Source organism: Gallus gallus, chromosome 13, assembly GCF_016699485.2.
Source record: "Gallus gallus isolate bGalGal1 chromosome 13, bGalGal1.mat.broiler.GRCg7b, whole genome shotgun sequence".
Taxonomy (NCBI): Eukaryota; Metazoa; Chordata; class Aves; order Galliformes; family Phasianidae; genus Gallus; species Gallus gallus.
In genome coordinates this window covers 2,835,583-2,857,068 of record NC_052544.1, presented here as the reverse complement: position 1 = coordinate 2,857,068, position 21,486 = coordinate 2,835,583, and the positions used below count along the sequence as shown (strand labels likewise).

At 49.0% G+C, this 21,486-nt stretch overlaps 1 protein-coding gene across 5 annotated transcripts in view; it reads left to right on the top strand.

Annotated features, from left to right (window-relative positions):
* The window catches only part of FGF18 (fibroblast growth factor 18), a 65,495-nt gene extending 45,429 nt beyond the window's left edge, over positions 1–20,066 (top strand). For all 5 annotated transcript variants that reach the window (NM_204714.2, NM_001398089.1, NM_001398087.1 and 2 more), the window contains 2 exons: positions 2,728–2,834; positions 19,741–20,066. In NM_204714.2, the coding sequence (NP_990045.1) occupies positions 2,728–2,834; positions 19,741–20,007 (374 nt within the window). In that variant the 3' untranslated portion in view covers positions 20,008–20,066. The remainder of the gene's footprint in view (positions 1–2,727; positions 2,835–19,740) is intronic.
* Positions 20,067–21,486: the final 1,420 nt, after the last annotated feature.

Here is a 21,486-nt window from a genome sequence, read left to right as displayed (position 1 = left end):
AGTGAGTTCCATTTAGCTCTAAACTATAATGTTCTTTTATTAGATCTTTAAACTTTATTTAAATTCTTTATTTAAAAAGGGGGAGGAAGGTATCATATTTTAATTAGCAGCGGTGTCAAAGGAGACCTAGATTAATTATTTGAAATCACTCCATCCAGATGGTTTTAATTTTCACAGCAGGGAACCAGCATCTTTTTAAGGTGATATTTTTCAAATTAAAATCAGCTTGGATATTACTCATACCGGCTGCAGTGTGAGGGGGTGGGGGGAAGCACGGCGCGTGCCCCGTGTTTGTTCATCTGAGCCCGGGCACGCGTGGTGTCGGCCCGCGTTGGCTGTGTGCGGGTTGCTGGCCATCTGGCAGCCTGCAGCTCAAGCTCCGGTGGGGAAGTGGAGCATTTTATTGACCTTTACTTCTCCTTTGGCTGGATAAAGCCCGTATCTGATATTCAGGGTTGTTGTTAGCAGTTCTAGTAGCAGCGCTGAGGCTTGGATGGATGAGGTTGCCTTGAGGCTTAGACGTGGCGTTCCCAGAGCAGGGTGGGTGAACTTGTGTCCTGTTATTGCCTGAGTGCAAGCTGCCGAGCCCTAGCTGGTGTTTGGCAGCCCTGTTTATGTCACTGGATGGATTTGACATGGAGATCTGCAGGCAGCTCCTTGGAGCTCTGGGTATTGACCACAGTTCTTGGCCAGTGCTCGGCATCTCACGTCTGGTTCCTTAGCTTTCAGGCTGTTGCTTTCCCCTCTCGCACTGACTGTTAATTTCTGTCCCTTCCTCATAGAATCACCAAGGTTGAAAAAGACCTCCAAGATCATCCAGTCCAACCATCCACCAACGACCAATATTTCCCCACTGAACCATGTCCCTTAGTACAAGACAACCTTTCACAGGTCTTACTTCTTTAGCGCTTCACACTCCTGGCTATTCCCTGATACGTTCCTATAGCACTGCATCCGAGCAGCCTCCCTGAGCGTTTTGAAGTGGTGACCTTCTCCAAGGTACACACCATTTAGCTCAGTGAAGACCTGTTTTCAATCTGTGGCATGGCCATTCTGGCCGTGTGGCCTTCCCGTCTGAAGTGTGGGTGAGCACTGGTTTGATTCCACCTGGGCGTGTGCTGAGACAAAGGATGCAGCACGCAGCTGCTGCTGGCAGTCAGGTATCCATCCTCCAACCACGGCACCTGCCTGAAAGACATAGATAAAATGTCCTTATTTATGTGTTTGCAAGCTGTGTACTGGTATAATACAGGCATTGTCTCACTTGCTGTCAGAAAGAAGTACAGAAACATATTCTTTAAATATCCCCTGTGATAAAGATTTAATGAATATATCTAAATAAATGTAAACAGTAACTGGCAAACCCTGAACTTGCATGTGTGACTGGGCTGCAAAGGGAGAACTCCGTTTAGGGCCCTCGTGAGTTAAAGGTGTGTGATATTTGCACTGCTGCAGAAGCCAAAAGCTGACTTTACAAGTGGGAAAAATATTAATGTGTTTAAATGAAACAAACTCCTATTTCTATCCCCACGGTAAATCCTTAACGGTGAACATATTTGCTCTGAGAGGGTTTTAAAGTTTGAAATATGAATGCCAAAAAGAATGTGACTTTTTGCAGCACAGATCAAACATTCTTCAGAGTTTGGCAAAAGCTGTGTTTCTACGGTAAGACTCAGTTCTTACAAATGTGAGAATTTCCAGAGCAGGAGCATGGATTTGCACTTGCTGACACTTACACATTCTTGCATTGTGTTTCCACCATGTCTACTTTCTCCCCTGCATATCGGAGATGGAGCTGAACCAAAATGTCCAGTCTGCATGTTCCTGCCTCTCCAGGGAAATTCTTGGAATCTGAACCTCGAGCATGACTGGAATTTGAGTTTAGATCAGAGTCAGAATGGAACGCTGGATTTGAGTGTGTATAGGTTGTAGTGATGATGGTAGCATGCTGTACATCTGTGTGACAGCTTGACCCGCTTCTGCAAATCAAATTGCATCAGGGCAGGTGGTACATACAGGTGGAGCAGAAATCTAGCCATGGCTCCTGGAAATGCTGCAATGCAGTATTTGGCCTTAATAACAGACATGCAGAACACAATGAGGTTGGCCATATTTCTCCCAGCTGTGCCTGGAGTTGCAGGCTCAGCAGAGCTGTATTGCCACAGAGCAATCAGTGTCCTCCTGGAAAGACATCTTGACACGCTCAGGACTTCTGGAGTGTGGGTGTTTGTCATACAGAACACAAACAGCACCAAACTTCTCCCCCACTAGCTGTCATGAGCGCCAAGAGCCTGTTCCTGGGGTGCCTCTGTGAAGTGTTTGGGGGCTGCTGGCTGTGGGGGAAGGAATCTCATTCTGGTTGTGCTAATCTTGTGTCTTCCACGAGAAAGAAATCCATTTTCTTACCTCCTGCAGTGTGGAGGGCTGCTTCTAGCGTTACATTCCTGATGGGGTAGCAAGGACATACAGAGCACACTTGTGTGTGCCTGTTCTGTGCTAAAGTGGCATTAAATCCAAAGCGTCTGACATGGAGACGTGTCAGATTGGCACCTCTGACCAAGTCTGAAGCTCAGCCCGTGGGTGGTTCTGAGGGTTGTTCCCTTGTAGAGCATCCAAGCGTGGTGTGGTTCAAGTGGAGGCAATGGGACAAGGCACTGGTGAGCTCTGCACACGCTGACTTAACATGACCACACTGGTAAATGCTTTTTTTTCTTCTTCCTTTACAAGCCCAGCTTCTAGTGGAAACAGACACTTTTGGCAGTCAAGTCCGGATCAAAGGGAAGGAGACAGACTTCTACCTTTGCATGAACAGGAAAGGCAAGCTAGTGGGGAAGGTAAGTGTTTCCTATTAATTCTTTCTGAGCATGGGTGTTACCGTTAGCAGCCTCCTCAAAGCTGCAGTGATGTGTAGGAGCTTTGCTTGTCAGCCTCAAATGAAAAGCAGGGCTGAGCAATTGTGGCACTTAAAGGCGGTCTGTCCCTTCACCAGGCATCCCTCGTGTCCTTAAAACCAACTCTGCAGCCATCCACTGGGATTCTGCGGTGATGTTTTGGATGCATATGGGTTGACACTTTATGGTTGGGTAAATTGACAAAAGATGTCAATTCTGCACCACAGCGTTATGGAATGCGGTCCATATAACTTCATGGCTTGATTAAATCCTGTCTGACTTTGGGTTGAAATTAGGAAAAGGGAAAACGAGAACGTGCTGGGAAGGTTAGCAACATAGTGCTGGTTTCAATGGTAAGACAGGTTATAGCATGGCAAAGCTAATACTGAAATCAGAACATCTTATTGGGACTAGGCCTCGTGGTTCTAGCATTGCAGGAATATTTTATTACATTGGATCCCTGCACAATGGAAGCATGCTGGAAATTACAGCGTATTTACCCATGTAGCTTAACTTCTTTGCTGAAGTCATATTTTCGTGCATTAACTTGTTTTTGTAGCTTAGGCAGTTCTTCTGAACTGCTGGTGAGGCTGGCAGCTTGCTAACGGGGCAGGAGGTGCTTCAAAGCTAAGACATGGCCAAACACCCCAAAAGGTCCCTCCTCCACTGCTTCACTGTGCGCTGCCAGGAATTAAAATCTGGCATCTCTGTGGCTGTGAAAAAGGGAAGCTGAGTTTCGTTTTGAGTCAACAAAGGCAGAACAGTGAAAGCCACACTCCCAAACAGAAACCAGAAACCAATTGCTCTGATGAAACATTATTTACATTTGTGGTCCCAAGAGTGACAACTGTGGGACAAGTGCCTTCCCCCGGAGGATCGTTCCTGCCACTTTTATTTTCCTCACGAGCACTACAGATGCTTCTTTAGAGACTGAGCCCAGATCTTCCAGAGGCAGCACTAGCAGTGGCACTCTGCCTAACCCACTGGAGATCTGCTTTTGCAAAGCAGGGAGCATCCAGGGCGCTGCGGAGGCTTGGAAATAGGATGTGCTCCAGGAGGATTGGACCAAAGCAGCCATTTCTCTCTGCTGCCTACATCTCTGCAGTGTAACTGCCTGCTCTGAATGAAACACCGTTGCTTGACCTTGTTCTAGTGATAGGACAAGGGGAATGGTTTTAAACTAAGACAGAGGAGGCTTAGGTTAGATATTAGGAGGAAGATTTTTACACAGAGGGTGGTGACGCACTGGAACAGGTTGCCCAAGGAGGCTGTGGATGCCCCATCCCTGCAGGCATTCAAGGCCAGGCTGTATTGGCTCTGGGCAGCCTGGTCTGCTGGTTGGCGACCCTGCACATAGCAGGGGGTTGGAACTCCATGATCATTGTGGTCCTTTTCAACCCAGGCCATTCTATGATTCTCTGACCTTGGACAAAGAAATTTGTTTTTTAACTGGGTGTGGATGTATTGGGATGCACACAGATGCTTTTGAAAATTGCCCTGAACACAAACCTGGGCATTTATTTCTTTACACCTTAGTTTTCTGTCCACTAAATGTGATAATACCACTTTTTCCCTCGTCTTAGATGTGTTAGAAGGATAAATATGTTATTATCTATGACGTGCTGATAGCACAATAGTGGGAGACCTTATAAGCATCCCAGTTATACGGGGATAAAGTAAGCATGAAATCTTACTGTTTTCTGTAGCGGACTTTACCCCAGCGTGGGTCACTGTTGGTACACATTGCCACCCACATCCTCTCCTGGTATGTGCTGAGTGTCCAGAAGCATCCTGGCAGAGTCGGAGGCTGTTTTTCACAATGTATAGTATATTTTGGCAACCTCAGTTGCCCGCTGGGCAAGAAGGCAGGACATTTCTTTAGCTTGTCACCTTTCATGCGGTGTAAAGCTTTTGTTTTTTTCTCGCTGTGCTTTTTATAACGTGAAGTTGGCAAACAGTTTGTTATAAAAAAAAATAGATCTATTCTTGTAAATACGCCATCTGAGCCTTCCCACCCCAGACTGCTGACAAGTTCATAAAGCAGCCGACCTGAGCAGGAGGGGGTACCGAGCGCTGCGCTTGGAAGGAAAATGTTCCAGACGCACTGCCCGTATTAACAGCTTCTCATGAGCAAAAAAAGAAAATAATAGCATGTCTTCCTGATACCAAAGAGTGTGGTTTTAATTAGTATCACAGTTTCAGCTCTTTTTGCGGCAGGAGTTTGGGGGAATGCTTTTTAGACCGAACGCTCTAAACAGCGAGTTAAACCCCAAGGATAACATGAGATAAAAGTTACGCCTCGGCTTGCACAAATATTTAAGTCTGGGGGTGGAGGAGAACGAAACCCATAAACTGATTGCTTCACGGTTGCCCCGCTATGTTCATTTGGCAGCAGAGGAGCCCTGGGATGAAATCGGTTCTTTTTCCCTGCTCATTTCCTATTGCCTTACACTGCATAATCCCTGACAATACCAGCATATGCCATCTGGCTTTGTTCTCCTTCACAGTCAGCATTTTTTGGATCCCCCCCAGTTGAAAACCTGCTTTGAATTTAGTCCTTTTTGTTTTCCATAATCACCTACAAAGGGCATTACGAATGGGAGCAGGTTGTTGTTGTTCTCAGATGGAACCTGCGACAAATGTGAGCGCTCCCCAAACCGGGCTCGCTCCCACCTGGCTGCACTATGGGCAAGCAGATTCATCCGTTGGGTTTACAAGACCAGCCTTTGCCTTTTTTATTTACTTATGGGCACCCATGCCAGCTTTTCTGAGAGGAGACCACCTGATGGAGTTCCCTCAAGAGCCACAAATGTGTTGTCTTGCTCGTTTGTTACCAATTGTGTGTTCACAGCCGCTGTTGGCCAAAGGGCTTGGAGGTGATGAGGGCAGTGGATGGTGTTTATTGTCGTGGCATGCAACATGAGAGGCCGCCCGTGCTCCTACACACTGCTTGTGAAACCTGGAGTGGGGCAGGGGTGTGCAGGGAGTGACTTTTCTGTTAAAGGTGAGCTGCTCCAGGGGAGGGCAAATTGGACTGTGGTTCTCAGTTGATCCGTGGTGTTATAAAGGGCTGAGAACGATTCCTTTTATGTATGACTGTATTTTTTTTTGTTTACCTGTGGGTTTTTGGTGTCCCTGTTTTAGCACATGCAGAAATATTAGCTGCTTTTGTACGTATGAGTTCGTAGCAGAAGGCATGCAGTGACTCTTCGCTTGGATAGAGGAACTCAATGTTTGCTATAATTCAGTGTTGGAGAGAAGAGTTAATGGTCTTTGTGGAGGAGCTGGAAGTTTCTAGCTGTCATTCTCTTGGTGAGCCCTTCTCTGTTTTTTCTTTCTGCCCCAGCTTCTGTTACCTCATGCATTAAGGATAACAATGCCATTAAGGTGGGGACTTGATGCTTTTCAGAGCTAAGTCTTTTAAAGCAAGAATTAGCAGACCAGGATGTGAGCAGGTGGCCCTTAATTAGCTTGGCCACCTCTAACTGCTCTAGCTGTGCTGCCCTTAGAGCAGATCGGTGCTATCTAGAATTGCACGTCTTTGCAGAGATTTCCTTTTCCTGTTCCTTCCCAATCCTCTCAGCAGAGAGCATTTGGAGAGGTCAGGGGTCTGTTTGAAGCTCAAAGTGGATCCATTGGCACAGGTGCAAGGTTACCAAAGCCCTGCCCCTTCCTTTAGGTGCTGCCCTGATTTCCTCATGTAACACACAGACTTTGGGGATGTGTCTCCTGGAGGATGGCAGAGCAGACCCTGAGTTATTGCAGGAGTCAGTACCATGTGGCAGTGCTTACTCTGAAGGATATCTGAGAATGGAGCCCCACATGGCCCAAATTTGCCTCAGGTACCTTCTGATCCCATAGGGAGAGCTGGCAGGGAATTTCCCCTGGTTCTCTCAGCGTGGAATCATGCTTTGTGGTCTGCATGGGCATCTCTCTCTCGATTATAAAGGGAGGGAAGGAAATAGGCCTGGTCTTGTGGTGACCAAGGCTGGGGGGGGATGCATGTGGTCGTGCTGCATGCAGGGGAGCAGGAGGAGAGGCAGAGCGCGGTAAGGGATCCGTGTTTGTCAGAGCAGTGCGTAGAAGCGGCGAAGGTAACGACTGGAAGGAGTCCAAAAGATTTGAGAAGAATGGGGAAAGAGCTAAGCATGTCTTAGATTTGATCCAGAAATTTCTTCAGAAGATGCTCCAAGCAATCCCACTGATGTTCTTCCATGGTTTACCTTAGCCGGGCTCTGTCTTTTCCGGATCCAACAGCAATATTGTTCCTTGCTCTCTGTTGGTTACGTTGTGAGAATGGCTCCGTGTCTCGGCGCTTTGAGCCTCTTGGTGAACTCTCCCAGGAAGGAGAAGCAGGTGGTGGGTGCTGGAGCTCATGGGGGGATGGGCCCTGAGTGCAGAGCCATAGGGACAGCACGTTCACTTGTCAGCTGGGTGCTGCCCTTCCACGTCATCCAGCTACTGCGAGTCCTTGTTCTGGGGCAGGATGTGGTTATGGAGAGAATGCCAGAAATAGGAGCAGGGATGGACAAAAGAGGGGCTCTCACAAATATCCTTCCCTGCCAGCTTACTCTGATGAAGGGAAAGTGGAGGGCGGTTGTGAAAAGCATGAGAAAACCTACTGCTTTTTTTCCTAGATGACTGCGATGACCGAGTCTTTCTCGTTGGTGGTTTCCTCAACCCAACACTCAGATAGAAAAGTGCCCCGCGTGCCAGATTTGAAACCAGATGGGAGCAGGAATCCTGCTAGTTTGGATCCTTAGCTCTGTGCTCAGGCTTGGCTCTGTCCCATTGCCCTCCACAGAGCCTTGGCATTCAGAGCAGTGGGGCTACTGCCTGTGTGAAGAGTGGTTCTGGCTCCAGGTTCCGGTTCCATTCTATGACCATAGGGAGAAGGCATTTAGAGCTGTGCAGAAGGTGAGAACTGTGGACTTGTGTCCCCAGAAGCCTCTCCTCATTTACATCACTTCGGTGCCCGCAAAGAATTCAAGCCAAAGTTTATGGGATGCTATAAAATGGGCAGTTTCCCACTCAAACCACATGCTGACATGCACCATCTCTGTTTGGGTTTTCTTTAAAAATCTTCAGTGACCCCATATATGAACAGAAAATCGTTGTAATACTCATGCATTACTTTGGAAAGAGCAATTTCATGAGCTTGGTTTTGTTTCTGCTTTCCTTCTGTTTAATATGATCAGTGGGAAAGACCTGTTCATGGAAAGGCAGGCACTCCCTGGCTGCTCGGGGTGACTGGAGCACTGCTTCAGCTTGCAGACAGCTCACTCGGGTGCTCTTGGGGACAAGCCTGCTGTTGCTGCGTCCATAGCCCTGAAACCCTCGTGGCATTCACAAAGCACAGAGGAGCACCGCTGAGCTTCTTCCCTCAAAGCCCTGTCCAGCTCCTCTCAGCCTTGAAGAAAGCAGTGCCAGGTGATGTGGCTGTGCCAGGAGCTGGAGGTGACGCAGCTCTGCTGGCTGCACCAGTACCTCTCCCCCCGTAACCTGTATCAGAAGTGTAAGATCTTCTCTGGTGTGACAACTGCTTTCCAAGCCAATGTATTTCTTAACATTACCAGAAAGTTGCTTATACCATATGGCAAGACTCTGTATTTTTGCAGGACAACAAACAAATTGTTGCTAGATGCCAGACTGCTCTGGCAGAGCTTTATCACTGATTCCTGCCAGCAGTAGCCTTTAGGGGATAGTAATGATTTGGGGTTGTTTACATTGCAGCTTTAAAATAGGGGTTTTCTTGAAGCATGTGTGTGTTTAGTCAGGAAAGTTGGCCAAAAATGCTCTGACAGCATCAAAGAGTGAAGGCGCTTGTTAGGGCCCATGCATGCATTGGCCCTTTGAAATACCCCAACCCTATAGGAAAAGGAGCGTTGTCTTACAAGAGCTTGGGGTGGCTCACTGGGAGCCAGCCTGCGTAGGACAGGAGCCTTACCTGGGTGGGGGATACTGGGTGGATTAGTGTGTCTGGATCAACATTCTTCCTTTTGCAACAGGGCGTTTCTGTGAAGCCAGGATCTGCACAGCCCGGGAGCAAGGGCAGCCAGGGATGGGCGCAGAGCCTGGTTGGTGCCTTGCCTGAGGATACCCTGCATAGGGCTGGGCCGTGGCTCTCCCAGTGCTGTCCCAATAGCCCTGAGCACTGCGAAGCCAAGCTCAGCACAGGCTGGAGCTGTGGGGCACCCAGCCACCCGCTTTTAGGCTTCCTATAGGCAGGGGCTTTGGTTTGGAAGTCTGATGCCAGAGATGAGGTGTTTGCACTCCTCAGTGTGCATATCCAAACCCTGCACTTTGGATTTGGGGCAGAACTCTGCGTTTTGCACAGTTTTGATGCTCATCCAGGATTTTTCACGGAGTTGCACAGCATTCAGGTTGCTTGACAGAAGGGCTCGTAAAACCTAATGGTTTCTGGGACAGAATGCTGAACTTGCATCAAAAACAAAACCAGAAACAGAGGAGTGTTGGGTTCAACAGCACGTGTTTTGCAGATCTCTTTGTGACATGTTCACTCATAAACTACCCTGACTTGGCATCTCACTTGAGAACCAAACTTGACCTGTCTTTTGCTGGATCTCACTCTGATCTCATTTTGGACTGCAGTCTGGTTCTCCACGTAGGGTGAAATCGGTCCCTTTTAAAAATGAACTGTTCCCAGGCTTTCGCTGCCCTTTGAGTTTGTTTTAGTTTTAGTCATCTAAATAAACACCCCGATGGAACCTGGAACCAAGCAACCTCCAACAGCTCAGAGTACGGACCTGACCTGAAAGCAACCTCAAGTGCCCCAAAACCTCAACTCAGTGCTCCAGGACTACAAAGGCCTAAAACTGATGAGATGACAAAGCCAGTTTTCTTTCAGCTGGGTGAGTGATGAGCGTTCTGCATTCGCCTAATCAGACTTCTTTTTTCTGCAACCGATGGAAAAAATCTTGATTTTTTGTACCGAAAACTTAAAAGCTGACATTCTTGTAAAATTAAAAGCAGAAGTGGAAGCTGAAATCACCCTCCTCTGTTCTCAACCCCCAAATGTCGTGAGGCTTTTGGTAATACTGCAGCCTTTCTCAGCTGCTCGTTTTCCATTGCTGGGCAAGCAGAAGCATCGCATCCAAACTTCTGTGAATGCTGATGGTATTTTCATCTGGTAATTCACTTGTAATTTCACATCTCTACGGTGCTGGAAATGTGTCAGAAGAGCTTTGCATAAAGGGGTTTGTAGTCGTCATGGCAGGGACGTTGTTATACAGCTTCAGGCTGCGTGGACACACAGCGATTGTTCTGTCGTGTTATTTGTTTAGGTTTAATGGCCAGGCCCCATCGTGCACCTTCCCTAACAGGCTGTGAAGATTCCTGCTGTCTGTAGGAGGGTTGGCATGGGCACGTTGCGTTTGCATAGCTGGCGCACAGGAGCCACACTGGGACAACTCCTGTCCTTGATCAGCGTGGCTTGGGGCAGCCAGCATCTGCTGAGCGCTACCTGGCATTTCCAGGGATCCCTGCTGAGAATGGCACAGCCGTGTAATGATTCCCAAAAGCCATTGATGGCTGAGCCCAGTGAAACTGCTTTCCAGTGTTTACTGCGCTGAGGCTGCCTTGGCACAAAAGCAAATGGACGTAGATGCTCGGTGGTTCCTTCAAAGTGGTCGGGGTTTGTATGCGTTACCTGGACCTGTGCAGCATTTATGTTTGCTGTTAGCAATGGGCCTTGTCCTGGGTCTGTGCTGTTGGCAGTTTGTTTACAGCAGCGCACACTACTTGAAAGTTTCTCTGGAGGTGGAAAAAAGGGGGGAAAATGACGTGAATGTGGGGAATGAATTTTGTGGAAGGAGTTTAGATGTCCTGGGACGTTGTGGGACAGCAAGCGGCCAATCTTGGTGTTCTGGGGTGTTCTGGGGAGAGCAGAGGTTGTTTTGAAGCTCCGTGTATTCAGAAGGGGGAGAGGGCATTTATGGATGCTGATGAATACTGAACAGCCGTGGAGGTTGGGAAGGTGGGACAGTGCAGGGAGGATGGGGACGGATGGGAGATTCTGGAAGTGTTGGAGCTCACACGGTCCACCAGAGGCTGAGGAGATGGAGGAAGCTTGCTTATATGGAGAAGACTCCTTTATTTCATGAACGGTGAAAAACGGCATCAATTCTTAATAGAGCCTGACCTCAGGCCGTGTTTGTACGTGCATGCTTGGATTCCTGTGCTCTGAAGGCTGTTTGAGCCAGGGGGGCTGTGGTATCCGTGGCACTGCATGGAGGGGGCTTTGTGTCTTCCCTGGTCATGAGAGATTTTGAAGCTCTGGGTGCTGAGTATACGTTTTTACCTGCATGGTCTGATGCATTTAGGTCACAGATTATGAAATCTGTGAGGTTATGAAGTACGTTTAAACATGTACAGTGCTGCTGGGATTGGATTCAGGCTTAGCTTTACCAGGCAGTGCATTTGTATTTTTTGGTTGTGCATCTAGCATCTGAGAAGAGTAATGTGAATATTTAAGGTCTGTGCTAAGTCCTTCTGTGTTACCTTCAGGCAATGCATTCTCTATGCACCTCTGCTGGATGCCATTCCTCCCAGGCTAGCCAAGGACAGGAGGTTTAGCTTCAGCCAAACTGGGGTTAGAGGAGCACCGTGACATTTTCTGTGTCCTGCAAGCAGAACTGCTCTGGGTAGCACTGGGACGTCCAGGATGGGGCTGGTGCTCAGTTCATCCCTGCACGGGTCAGGCCATGTGGTCACGAGCCCTCAAAGTCACCTTCCAGGCACGTGGCTACATCTCTGGTTAACTGAGCCTTCTCAGTACAGCCAACTACTTTAAATCAAGTGTTTGGTCGAAAACAAAGCAAAAGCTCAGGTCCCTTGTGGCAGCCACTCTTCTTTCTGTTTGAAAAATACGTCTTTTCGTGACACTGGTTTTATGCTACGGAGTCCCATTTGTGTGCCTGGTCACCTGAGAGCCGTGTAATGAGTTTGCAGTTTTCTTGTGGTTCCTCTTTAGCAAACTTCAGTTTTCCTTTGGCTGTTCATAAGGACCACTGGTTCTCCTTCCGAAAGTGGAGCTTTGCAAAGTCAGGGTTTGCATTGCAGAGCAGGCTTGTAAGCTTGGCTTCTGAAGCTTCTTCTTATCCTGTGGCTGAAAGCTGTATATCCCCTCGCAGGGAAGAAATGCCATCTTCTTGAAAGCTGCGTGATAATTTAATTTAATCCTTTTTGTGTTCAAGGAGCAAGTGTCACCATAAAGCTGCTAACATCCTGTCCCTTGAGTTTCTTGATGATTGCAGCTGTGTGTCATGTTGGAGTATTGCAGTTCCCCAGGGTTAAACATTAATTACAATTATTGAGAGGGGATGATCACCCCTGAGCCCCGCTCTTGCCTCATTCACCCTCTCTGGGTGGAGAGGGCACGCTGCGTGCGCCTGGTGCAGATGCTTGCGTCAAATTGAATTTATTTGCTCGCAGAAAAGTATTAGTTATTACTTACAGAAAGGTATTAGGTTTTCCTAAAGGAGGACAAGCCTTTAAAGCCCTGCATTTGTTGTTTACAAAAGGAGACGTGTCGTTCGCAGGCTGGAGCAATTCTGGATGATTTATGGGTAGCACTTGATTTGATCACGGGCTTCTCTTTTTCCTCAGTTATATAAGCTGATGTGGAGAGAAGTAACGCCATCCTGCAGATAATCAATGGCCATCCTTGGTCCTAAACTCCACTGATTTAAGCTCGCCTCGGGGAAATTGATGTCACTACCAGAATGTCAGCTGATGGAGTCTGTGCTTGTGTGGAATGATAACTTAAAAGAGGCAATGCGTATGTTTGTTTAATAAATGTTAATGGAACATCTACCAGATCTGCTACAAGGTCAGCAATGTTCTGGTCCGGTGTTCTTGCTTCGGTTTTTGTCTAGACCTGATGTTTTAAAGCGTTTATAAGTTTTTCTGTAGTGCCACAAGTCCCCACCTAATGAACGTACGCCTACACAAAATACACTGCTGTTTTAAGCTCAGAACTAAACCAGGGGGTCTCAGCGGAGGCTGAAAATGAAAACAATGAAATGCCGAGGCTGGGAAAGCAGAGCAAAGGCCAGCAGTGTATCTAACCAACCAAATCTTTGTAGGGATGGGTAGCAATACCTTCGCAGGCTGTCCTTCAGTTAGCAACGAGAAGCAGAACGAGAACCCACCCCACACATGCAAGACTGTGCCCATTTTTGCACGCTTTCCGGAGTGCCTGGTGCCTATAGGCAGGTGTGTGCAAAAATGGGCTGTACTGGTGCAAGGGGCTCTACTAGCTTCTGAAGGCAGAAGCACCTTCTCTTCAGAGAATCCCCACTGCATAGATTTTGCATCACTTCTCCTGCTTTCTGACTGCACTTAGCCGTCCTGTGTACATAATTAACCTCTCTGCTGCTCTGGCAGACACTTTTATTGAACTGCCCATCATGGCTCCTAAGTATTTTCCTCGGAGGATTGGGCAGGTTCAGAGGGCAGAGAGCTGGAGGAAGCGTGCACGAGGCTGAGTAACTCTTGGCAGTTATAGATGCAGCTTCCCTGATTTACAGCCTGGGCTGGGAGCAAGAATGTGCATTTGGGTCAAGAGGTGTCTCTGTGGTCAGCAGGCCTGGCCATAAATCCTGGGTGCTGAGCATCAGGATGCCTATGACAGATCTGTCCTGATAATGTCTATAAAGTGCATGAGCGTGGCTGGGCCTGGCTTTCAGTGGCCTCAGCACTCAGATTGGCTGTGCTGCGAGGGCTGGTTTCCCCTACAGCACTGATGGAGCCACGTATGCCTGCTGCTGCACCTGCCTCGCTTGTCCCACTCCTTGACCTACCTTTAGAAGGTGTGTGTGGACACGGAGAGGTGGGAGCACTCAGAGCTGCTATTTTAGCATGGCCCTGCTTACCTTCCTCTGCTCATGCTTTTCCAATCCACGCCAAGTGAGTCTGGAGGCTCTGAGTGTTACGCATCTGTTTGGCTTGGAGCTGGGCTGGTGCAGAGGCACCAAAGTAATGTGCTTGCTGAGATCACACGCTGCTGTGTCCGTGCTGTGTGCACAGCTCCGGTGTCTTACAGGGGGTATTGGGGATGCTGGCTGCCTTTGGTCCTCACCTGGGGATGGCTCTTTGTGGCTCCTTGGGACTGCTGAGCCACACATCTCCTGAAAACTTAAGCATTGCATGCTGTCACTGCTCTGAAATGTAGAAAACAAAGGGCAGGATTTCTTCTGTAGAGTGCAGCGTGTGAATATAACAGTGCCAGCATTAGAGGGAAATTCTCAGCAGTCCTTTGAAATAATTGTTGTGCTCGGCGGGGGCACCTCTCACCTGGGGGTGGTGTGAGAACCCAGCACGGCGCTCGGGAAATGCCTGCCTGTGTGCAGAGGAGGAGGGAGGGATGCAGAAAGGGCCCATTTGCAGGGTTTTTCCCTGCAGAATGCTGGGTGCACGTTGCCCTTTGGAAACCTCAGGCAGGGGGGTTACCCCGATCTCAGTGGTAAGGCTGAGTCTTGCCCAGCAGGCGCTCCCGGGCCATACCAGAGGTGCTCCACACGGTCTGTTGTTTGTTCCTAACCGCAGCCCATCACCGTGCATTTGGTCACCGCAGCCTTATCCAAGAGCTCCTGATGTCAGCGTGGCTTGGAGGGGAGGGGAAGCGCTTGAACATAAGCTTAGCTAACAGCAGCTTAACACAGCATTACTGGCGGGGCTTAATTTGTGCCCTGATCTTTGCAAACAGAGAAACCTTTCAGCTGTGGAGGCATCTCTCCCCGTGCAGCGTCGTTATCCGCGCCGTTTGTGCGAGCTTATTGTTGCTGTAAAAGCTGAGGAAGTTTGGATTTGCCGGTGCCCACTGAGCAAGATTTGTGAAGCATAAATGAGAAAACCTGCGCCGGCCTCCCTTTCCCATAAAAAGCTGCTCAGGTGGCTTAGTGCTGTGGGCTAATGGGGAGGAGGAGGAGGCGGCTGTGCACCTGCTAGTGCTTTGGCTGGGGCTGGTGGCGGAGCTGCCGCGAGGTCCCCCCAGCAGCAAGCTGTTAGTGGCAGCGGTGCCACAACAACAAAGGGCCCTTTGATCCTTTCCATTTGGAGAACTTAAAACAAGAAAGCAAAACTACAATAAGACCAAGTTGGGTCATAAAAAGGGAAGCGGGGAGAAGGAGCACCAAAGCGTGCCGGAGTGTAATTGCAGAAGCAGCAAATGCTTTGGCACTTAATTCTGCTTTAGTGTCAGTTCAGCGTTTCGTGTTTAATACTGGAGAGGCCATCACCAAATGCTCTGCACAAACAATCCAGTGCTGCTCGGTGTGTTTGTGGTACTTGGAGAGACCCGGCTTGAACGCACCTCCCTGAGCTCTGCTGCCTTCCGCTGCCCATGGGCTGCAAGTCCAGGTTTTATGAGCAGTTCCACGGCAGAGGTGTCCCTTCCTGGCTCTGGGCTGACTGCTGCTGCTCAAGCCCTGTGTGGTACAGGTACTTGCTGCCCCGGTGCTGGCAATGCTCCCACGCATCCCGAGCTGCTCGCAGCAGTCAGTCACCGACGTGCTCTGCCGAAGCCTCTGCTGCCCTGCCTGCCTTGCTGCCCTTCCACTCCCTTCTTTGCAGGCCTGGGTGATGCTCGAGAGCTGTTTGCAGAAGGTGGATTGCAGGTTGGGTATTTTATAGGTTCATCACGAGGCTGGCTAACAACTGCCGTATCTAACAGCTATTAGGGATGAATTAAATAAAAAGAAAAGCTCTGAATGGTTTCTCTGGCAAGAACTGAGGTCTCAGGAAAGCCATTTCTCTTCTCTTTCCGGCGCTGAGTGTGGGTGTTGGTGCCAGACTGAGGCTCTGTCCCGCAGCCCTTCCTGCTGCACTCTATGGTCACGGCCAGCTCCTGGAGCAGCGGGCAGCAGGCAGACCTGCTGGCTGAGAGCGGGGAAGGGCTGCTGCACACCACTCTGCTTTCAGAGCCAAAAGAAGGAAAACATCATAATACTGTTACGCAGTATTGGGCTTTTCTCTTTAAAACTTAATTTACTTGCCTAATTGCCTGCAGCCTCAGCTCCCCCCAGCTGCAGAGGTGGATGGGACAGAGCGCTGAGCTCCCGCTGCTGAGCACATGCTGCTGTTGGCTGGGAGGTGTTTGGCGACTGTGGATGTGCTCCTTGTGAAGGCGAAGCTTTTATGTGTGCCACCAAAAGCCGACACTCCCAGGATGTGTTTGGCCAGCTCAGCCTGCATCTGCTTTCCTCAGCCCCTGTCCCGTGCCCGTGGGCTGTAGAACAGGAGCATCCCTGGTGCTGCTGAGGTCCGTGTCCTCCCAGGGCAGGGTCCCAGCCGGAGCCTTGCAGGTGGGCTTCCTCTCCCTGCGCTTTCCCTGTGTGCATCCCTCGTGCCAGCTGTGCTCCTTGGGGCTGCCAGGGCAGCAGGGCTGTGAGCCCTCCCGCAGCGCTCAGCAGCTCCCGCCCGGCTCCCAGCCCCTCTCCTGTTTATCTTAAAGAAGCGGCGCAAACCAGAAAGTTCTGAGTTTTGAAGGCTGACCGCTCTGTGAGGTGCATCCTGACTGCTAAGCATGCATGAAATGCACCTGGCAGCATCTCCCTGCTGACATCGCGGGAGTGGATGCAACCCCATATTGGTGGCACATGTGTCATCGGGGCCCCAGAGATGGGCAGGCAGCCTGCTTTTTACCTGGTATCTTCACCTGAAAGCCCCTGGTGCTCGGCAAAAGCTTTTTCCATCCATCTCCGCAGTGCAGAACAGAGAGGATAGGGGGACAGACCCAGAGAGTGGGCGTTCTGCTGCTGTTTGAGCAGGGGCGTGGGGAAGTGATGGGCACCTGATGAAAACAAGGTGCCAAGAAATACTGAGAGCCCTTGTAAATTGTTTCTTGCCCTGATTGTGGGTCCAGCTCTCCACGGTGTAGGCGACGTGTGTGAGTGGTTTATGTGCAATTGGGGATTATAACAGATGCTGTAAAATCGCCTTGTAAGTATCTGAAAATCATTTGTCTGTCTCAGGCGTGCCTTAGCACGTACAGGAATGCTCTGTTTGGGGAAGAGCGAGCTCCTTATCCTCATTTATCTCGAGGTACTTGTAAATGTTGCTGTAATTTCATGTTATCAAATCATTTAGCTCTTCCTCTTCCAAAACGAAATTATTTTATCTCATGCACTTTGTTTACTTCAAATTGGCCCTGAGGTTGGCCTCGAGTTGCACCTTGTTATTCCTGCACCTCCCGTCTCTGTCTTAGGCACTGCTGGCAAATTTGAAGGTAGAAGTACATACTTTTTTGTTATGAGTAGAATAACTTCCCCCTCCTACACACACATTTTCTTTTAATTCCAGTCTTCGTTTTCCATGAGAAACTGACATTGCAGGGCAAGCGGAAACCTCCCAAATGGCATGAAAACGCCTCGGTTCTCCTAGCAACGAGGTCAGGGCTCAACGCCAGGGCCTTGCTGTGAGCGCGGGGAAACGGCCGCTCCAATTACCTGCTGCCCTGCAGTACAGATTTGGTCGCTTCATCAGCACCTGGGCTTGGGTGGATTTGAAAGCCAGCCATGGTATTGTTTAAAAGTTCTCCATTCACTGGTGAAAGGTTTGCAGTGGGCTGAGCCCTGAGAAAACCCGGGGCTGGTTTTATGGCTTCGCATTGAAACCTGGTGGAACCCTGTGGTGTCAACTGATTTCCTCTTCCCCGCTCATGTGGCTTTGATCAAACCCAGGACTCGGAGAATGACCCCCCCAGGACCTGAAACGCTGCGCTTCGCCCACCTCTGCCGTTCATTAAAGCGTCTTCAGGCTTTGCATTGTAGGTGATCAAATTCGGACCTTTGTGCCTGGCGCGGGGTGCAGCTTCACAGTTGTATGGCCGAGCTCAGCCCCGTCGGGGTGTGCAGCCCAGGTCAGCTGTTTGCACAGAAGGAAGTCATCTTCCACACCCTCTGCCTGGTACTGCCCTGCTCTGTTGTGCGCTCTTAATGAGGCCGACATGTGGTAATGTAGCCCCTTCAGCAGGATGGTGCTTTAATGGCTTTCAGGTTGGTGTACCCCAGGCTGCGGTGGTGCCTGTTGGGAACAGCCCCAGCATCCAGCCCCACTGCAGCCCAGTGGGCTCCTCACCCCTGTGCCTGCAGCTGTGGTGCTGTGCTGCTCAGTGCTGCCTCGGTGTCCCCGCAGATGTGATGGAGACGTGGCCAAAGGAGCTGATACTGCTGTGTTTGTGCAGGAAGGAGAGAGTTTGATAGCCAGCATGGGCTTGCAGTTCCCAAAAACCCAAATGTGACTTCACTGGGGAGCTGGATTGGACTGATGCCATGCTGGAAATCTCACTTTTGGCTTTGCTAAGTGTTAGATCAAGTCCTGTCAGAAACACTGTAGTGTGTTGGTCACTGTCCAGAGCCTGTGAAACACCCAGGGCTGAGATGGCATCCAGGGCTGGATGAGCCTATAGCTACTTGTTGTCTTCTGATGCCCAAACCCAAGTGCTGCTCAATGCTCTCAGTGCAGCACCGCCAAAGCAACAATTAGAGGACAAAACGTATTTTCAGGAGGAAGATCGTAGACGAAAAGAGTTTCCTCTATGCTGAATGACTCCAACGTTCTACTGGGTGATGCTGCAGCTCCCTGCAGTGCTGCAGGTGCTGTACAGTTTGGAGTCCTGAAAGTACCCTGGGATCCATTCACAGTCCCACTTGGCACCCAGGCCTGGCTCTGGCAGGGGCTCTCTATGCTGAGCCAAACCTTCCTGCCAAAGTCTCAGACCAGTGAGTGCTTTGAGTCTGGGTGCTGTCACATTGGCTGTGGCAAGGATGGGGAGGTGGCTTGCACTGTGCTGTCTGAGCAGCAGTCCTGGTGGGACAGGCATTTTGCCCAGGGGTGCTCAGGGAGCAGGAGGTCTGACCTCCAGTTCTGCATCTAACCCTCCCTCCCTCTGCAAAGAGGAAAGCCATTTAGGGAAGTGCTCTCCTCAGCCAGTTCCCTGAGCTTTGAGTGGCTGCTCTTAGGCTGAGATAGGTAGGGGAAGGCTGATGCCCTCCTCTCCACCGGAAATGAAACCCTCTTCCAAACCCTGGAAGAACAGAGGTATATATATACATGTGTGTGTGTGTGTGTGTGATCTTATATATCATCCCCTTTGGCAGTGGACTTAGTCCCCAAGCTGTACTGGCTTGGGAGGCATGTGGGGTGCTGACCCATTCTGGAGGAACTGCTTGGCATGGGGACTGCCCTCCATGCTGCCGTGCTGCCAGGGCTGGCTTCCATCTAACCCCAGCCTGCAGCAGCAAGCAGATGGGGGTCCAGGTGGGGTTGGGAACAAAGCACGTGCCTGTGGCCCCAGCCATCCACCTGTCTTGCCCTGGGAGCTCCAGGCATGGTTTATCTGCTCGCTGCTGTGCCTGGGATACTGCAGGAGCGCCCAATACCATAAGGTACTTTTGAAAATATATGAAAAGCGAGCAGTAGAAGTAGAAATAGTGTCATTTGGCCTATGTGAAGTTCTGTTTTTTCCTGATAAGTATGAGGTTTCCTTGGAACAAGTTTGGTTTGTTCTCCTTTCTAATGGAAAACACAAAGCAACGTGCCCTGCATTGCTTGGAGATGAAGGAGCTGGATGGGACACACCACTGACCGTGACAAATCTCTCTGCCCTTGGATAGGAGCGTTCAAAAAGGTGGCAAACTCACGTTGGTTAAGTTTTGGTTTTTCTACATCGCTTCTGTTTCAACTGATGGTTTGTTACTGCTCCTACTAGCCATGTTTGAACCAAAACCAGGGTTCAGATGATTTTATTTATGCCAGATTGGGTTATGGTCGCTCAGCTTGCATTTGGATAACGATTGCTTTTGTTTTTTTTTTCCCCCTTTTTCAGCCTGATGGCACCAGCAAGGAGTGCGTCTTCATTGAGAAGGTCCTGGAAAACAACTACACGGCGCTGATGTCAGCAAAATATTCAGGCTGGTATGTTGGATTCACCAAAAAAGGGAGGCCACGGAAAGGGCCCAAGACCCGGGAAAACCAGCAAGATGTACATTTTATGAAGAGGTACCCAAAGGGGCAAGTGGAGATACAGAAACCTTTCAAGTACACAACAGTCACCAAGAGGACTAAGAGAATACGACCCACCAACCCCAGTTAAAAGTAGACGAAACGGTGTCACAATAATAAACCACAAAAAAAAAAAAAAAAAAAAAAAAACTGCACCAGAGGAATATTTTTACATTAAAAATAAGGAAGAAGCTCTATTTTTGTACATTGTGTTTAAAAAAAAAATAAAAATAAAAAAAATTAATAAAAGACTAGATGGCAAACGCTGGGGAAAAGCTGTTAGGGATTTATTGTGACTTGAAAAACGAAACGAACTGCTCTATTTAAATTGACTTCTTGTTGTTGATGACACACAGGTGCTTATTTCTCTTTTTGGAAAGGACAACTTTTCAAGCATATCCCCAGAGGAACAAACAAACAAGCAAAAAGTAATTATTAAAAATAAATAAATAAAGCCAAAGAAAACCAAAGTTCTTTCCCAAAGTTACTGAGACCCTGCCCTGAAACTTGCCAGTTTTGCAGTAATCTATTTATTGTCTGCTGCAAGCTGGACCGAGACAAGATGGTGTGTGCCGCAGTGATGGAGTTTGCGTGGAGTTCTCGACGCATCGATCTTCTGTAACCTTTCTGACGACATAAGGTGTCACGGCTCCGTGATCCTGCATTACGCTCAGTTCTGGAGAATGCTGCTAACTACATTCAAGTGACTACAAGATGACCTAGTACACCAATGATAAGGGAATATTTTAAAACCAGCTATATTATATATATTATATATATATAAGCTATTTATTTCACCTCTCTGTATATTGCAGTTCCATGAACCAAGTATTACTGCCTCAACAATTAAAAAAAATTATTTAAAACACATGTATATATTTTTGCTGTTCATGCTTCGTTCCCCTTGCTGAATAGTGTTTCTTTAATGGCTGTTTACCTTTGATGTGAGGGCTGCACGGTATGTTTGGGATGGTTTCCCTGCTATAAACATCATTGCCAGTTCTGCAATTCCGCTTTCTCCTCAGTACTGTCTTCTTTCTTCTCCCTCATTGCTCCCCAAGGGGAGGAATCTGATGTGGGGCGATGGGCTGAGAGTGGGGAAACACGTGCTGGAGTTCTTCAAGAGCAGGACTTAAAACTCGATACTTTTCAGCCCACTAAATGTTTCCTAAAGCTTTGGCCAAGGAAAAGGTAAACTGGAAAATTAGCATATGACTCAATTAACACGTACTTACGCGTGGCTTATGTTTCCTTTGCTGGAGCTCTGGAGAGGTGCTGTTGGTTTCCATGGAGTCGACAGCATTCAATATTATAACTTTTAAGACTCATCCTAACCCCGACCAGCCCCCAGACCACCCCCTGCCCTCCTTGCCCTGCACGTTTCTCCCCACCTCTGGGTGCTCTGCTCCTCAGTGCGGCCCATTCTCCTCGTGAGACTTTAGCAGAGATTTGGCTGATGTAAAGCCAGGCATAAGCACAAAGCGCTCATCCGTGTTTGCAGACAGCGTGTGCTGACCGTCCTGGTGGAGCGGGTGAGACAGCTTTGAGTGGAGAGTGGCAAAAAGAAGGA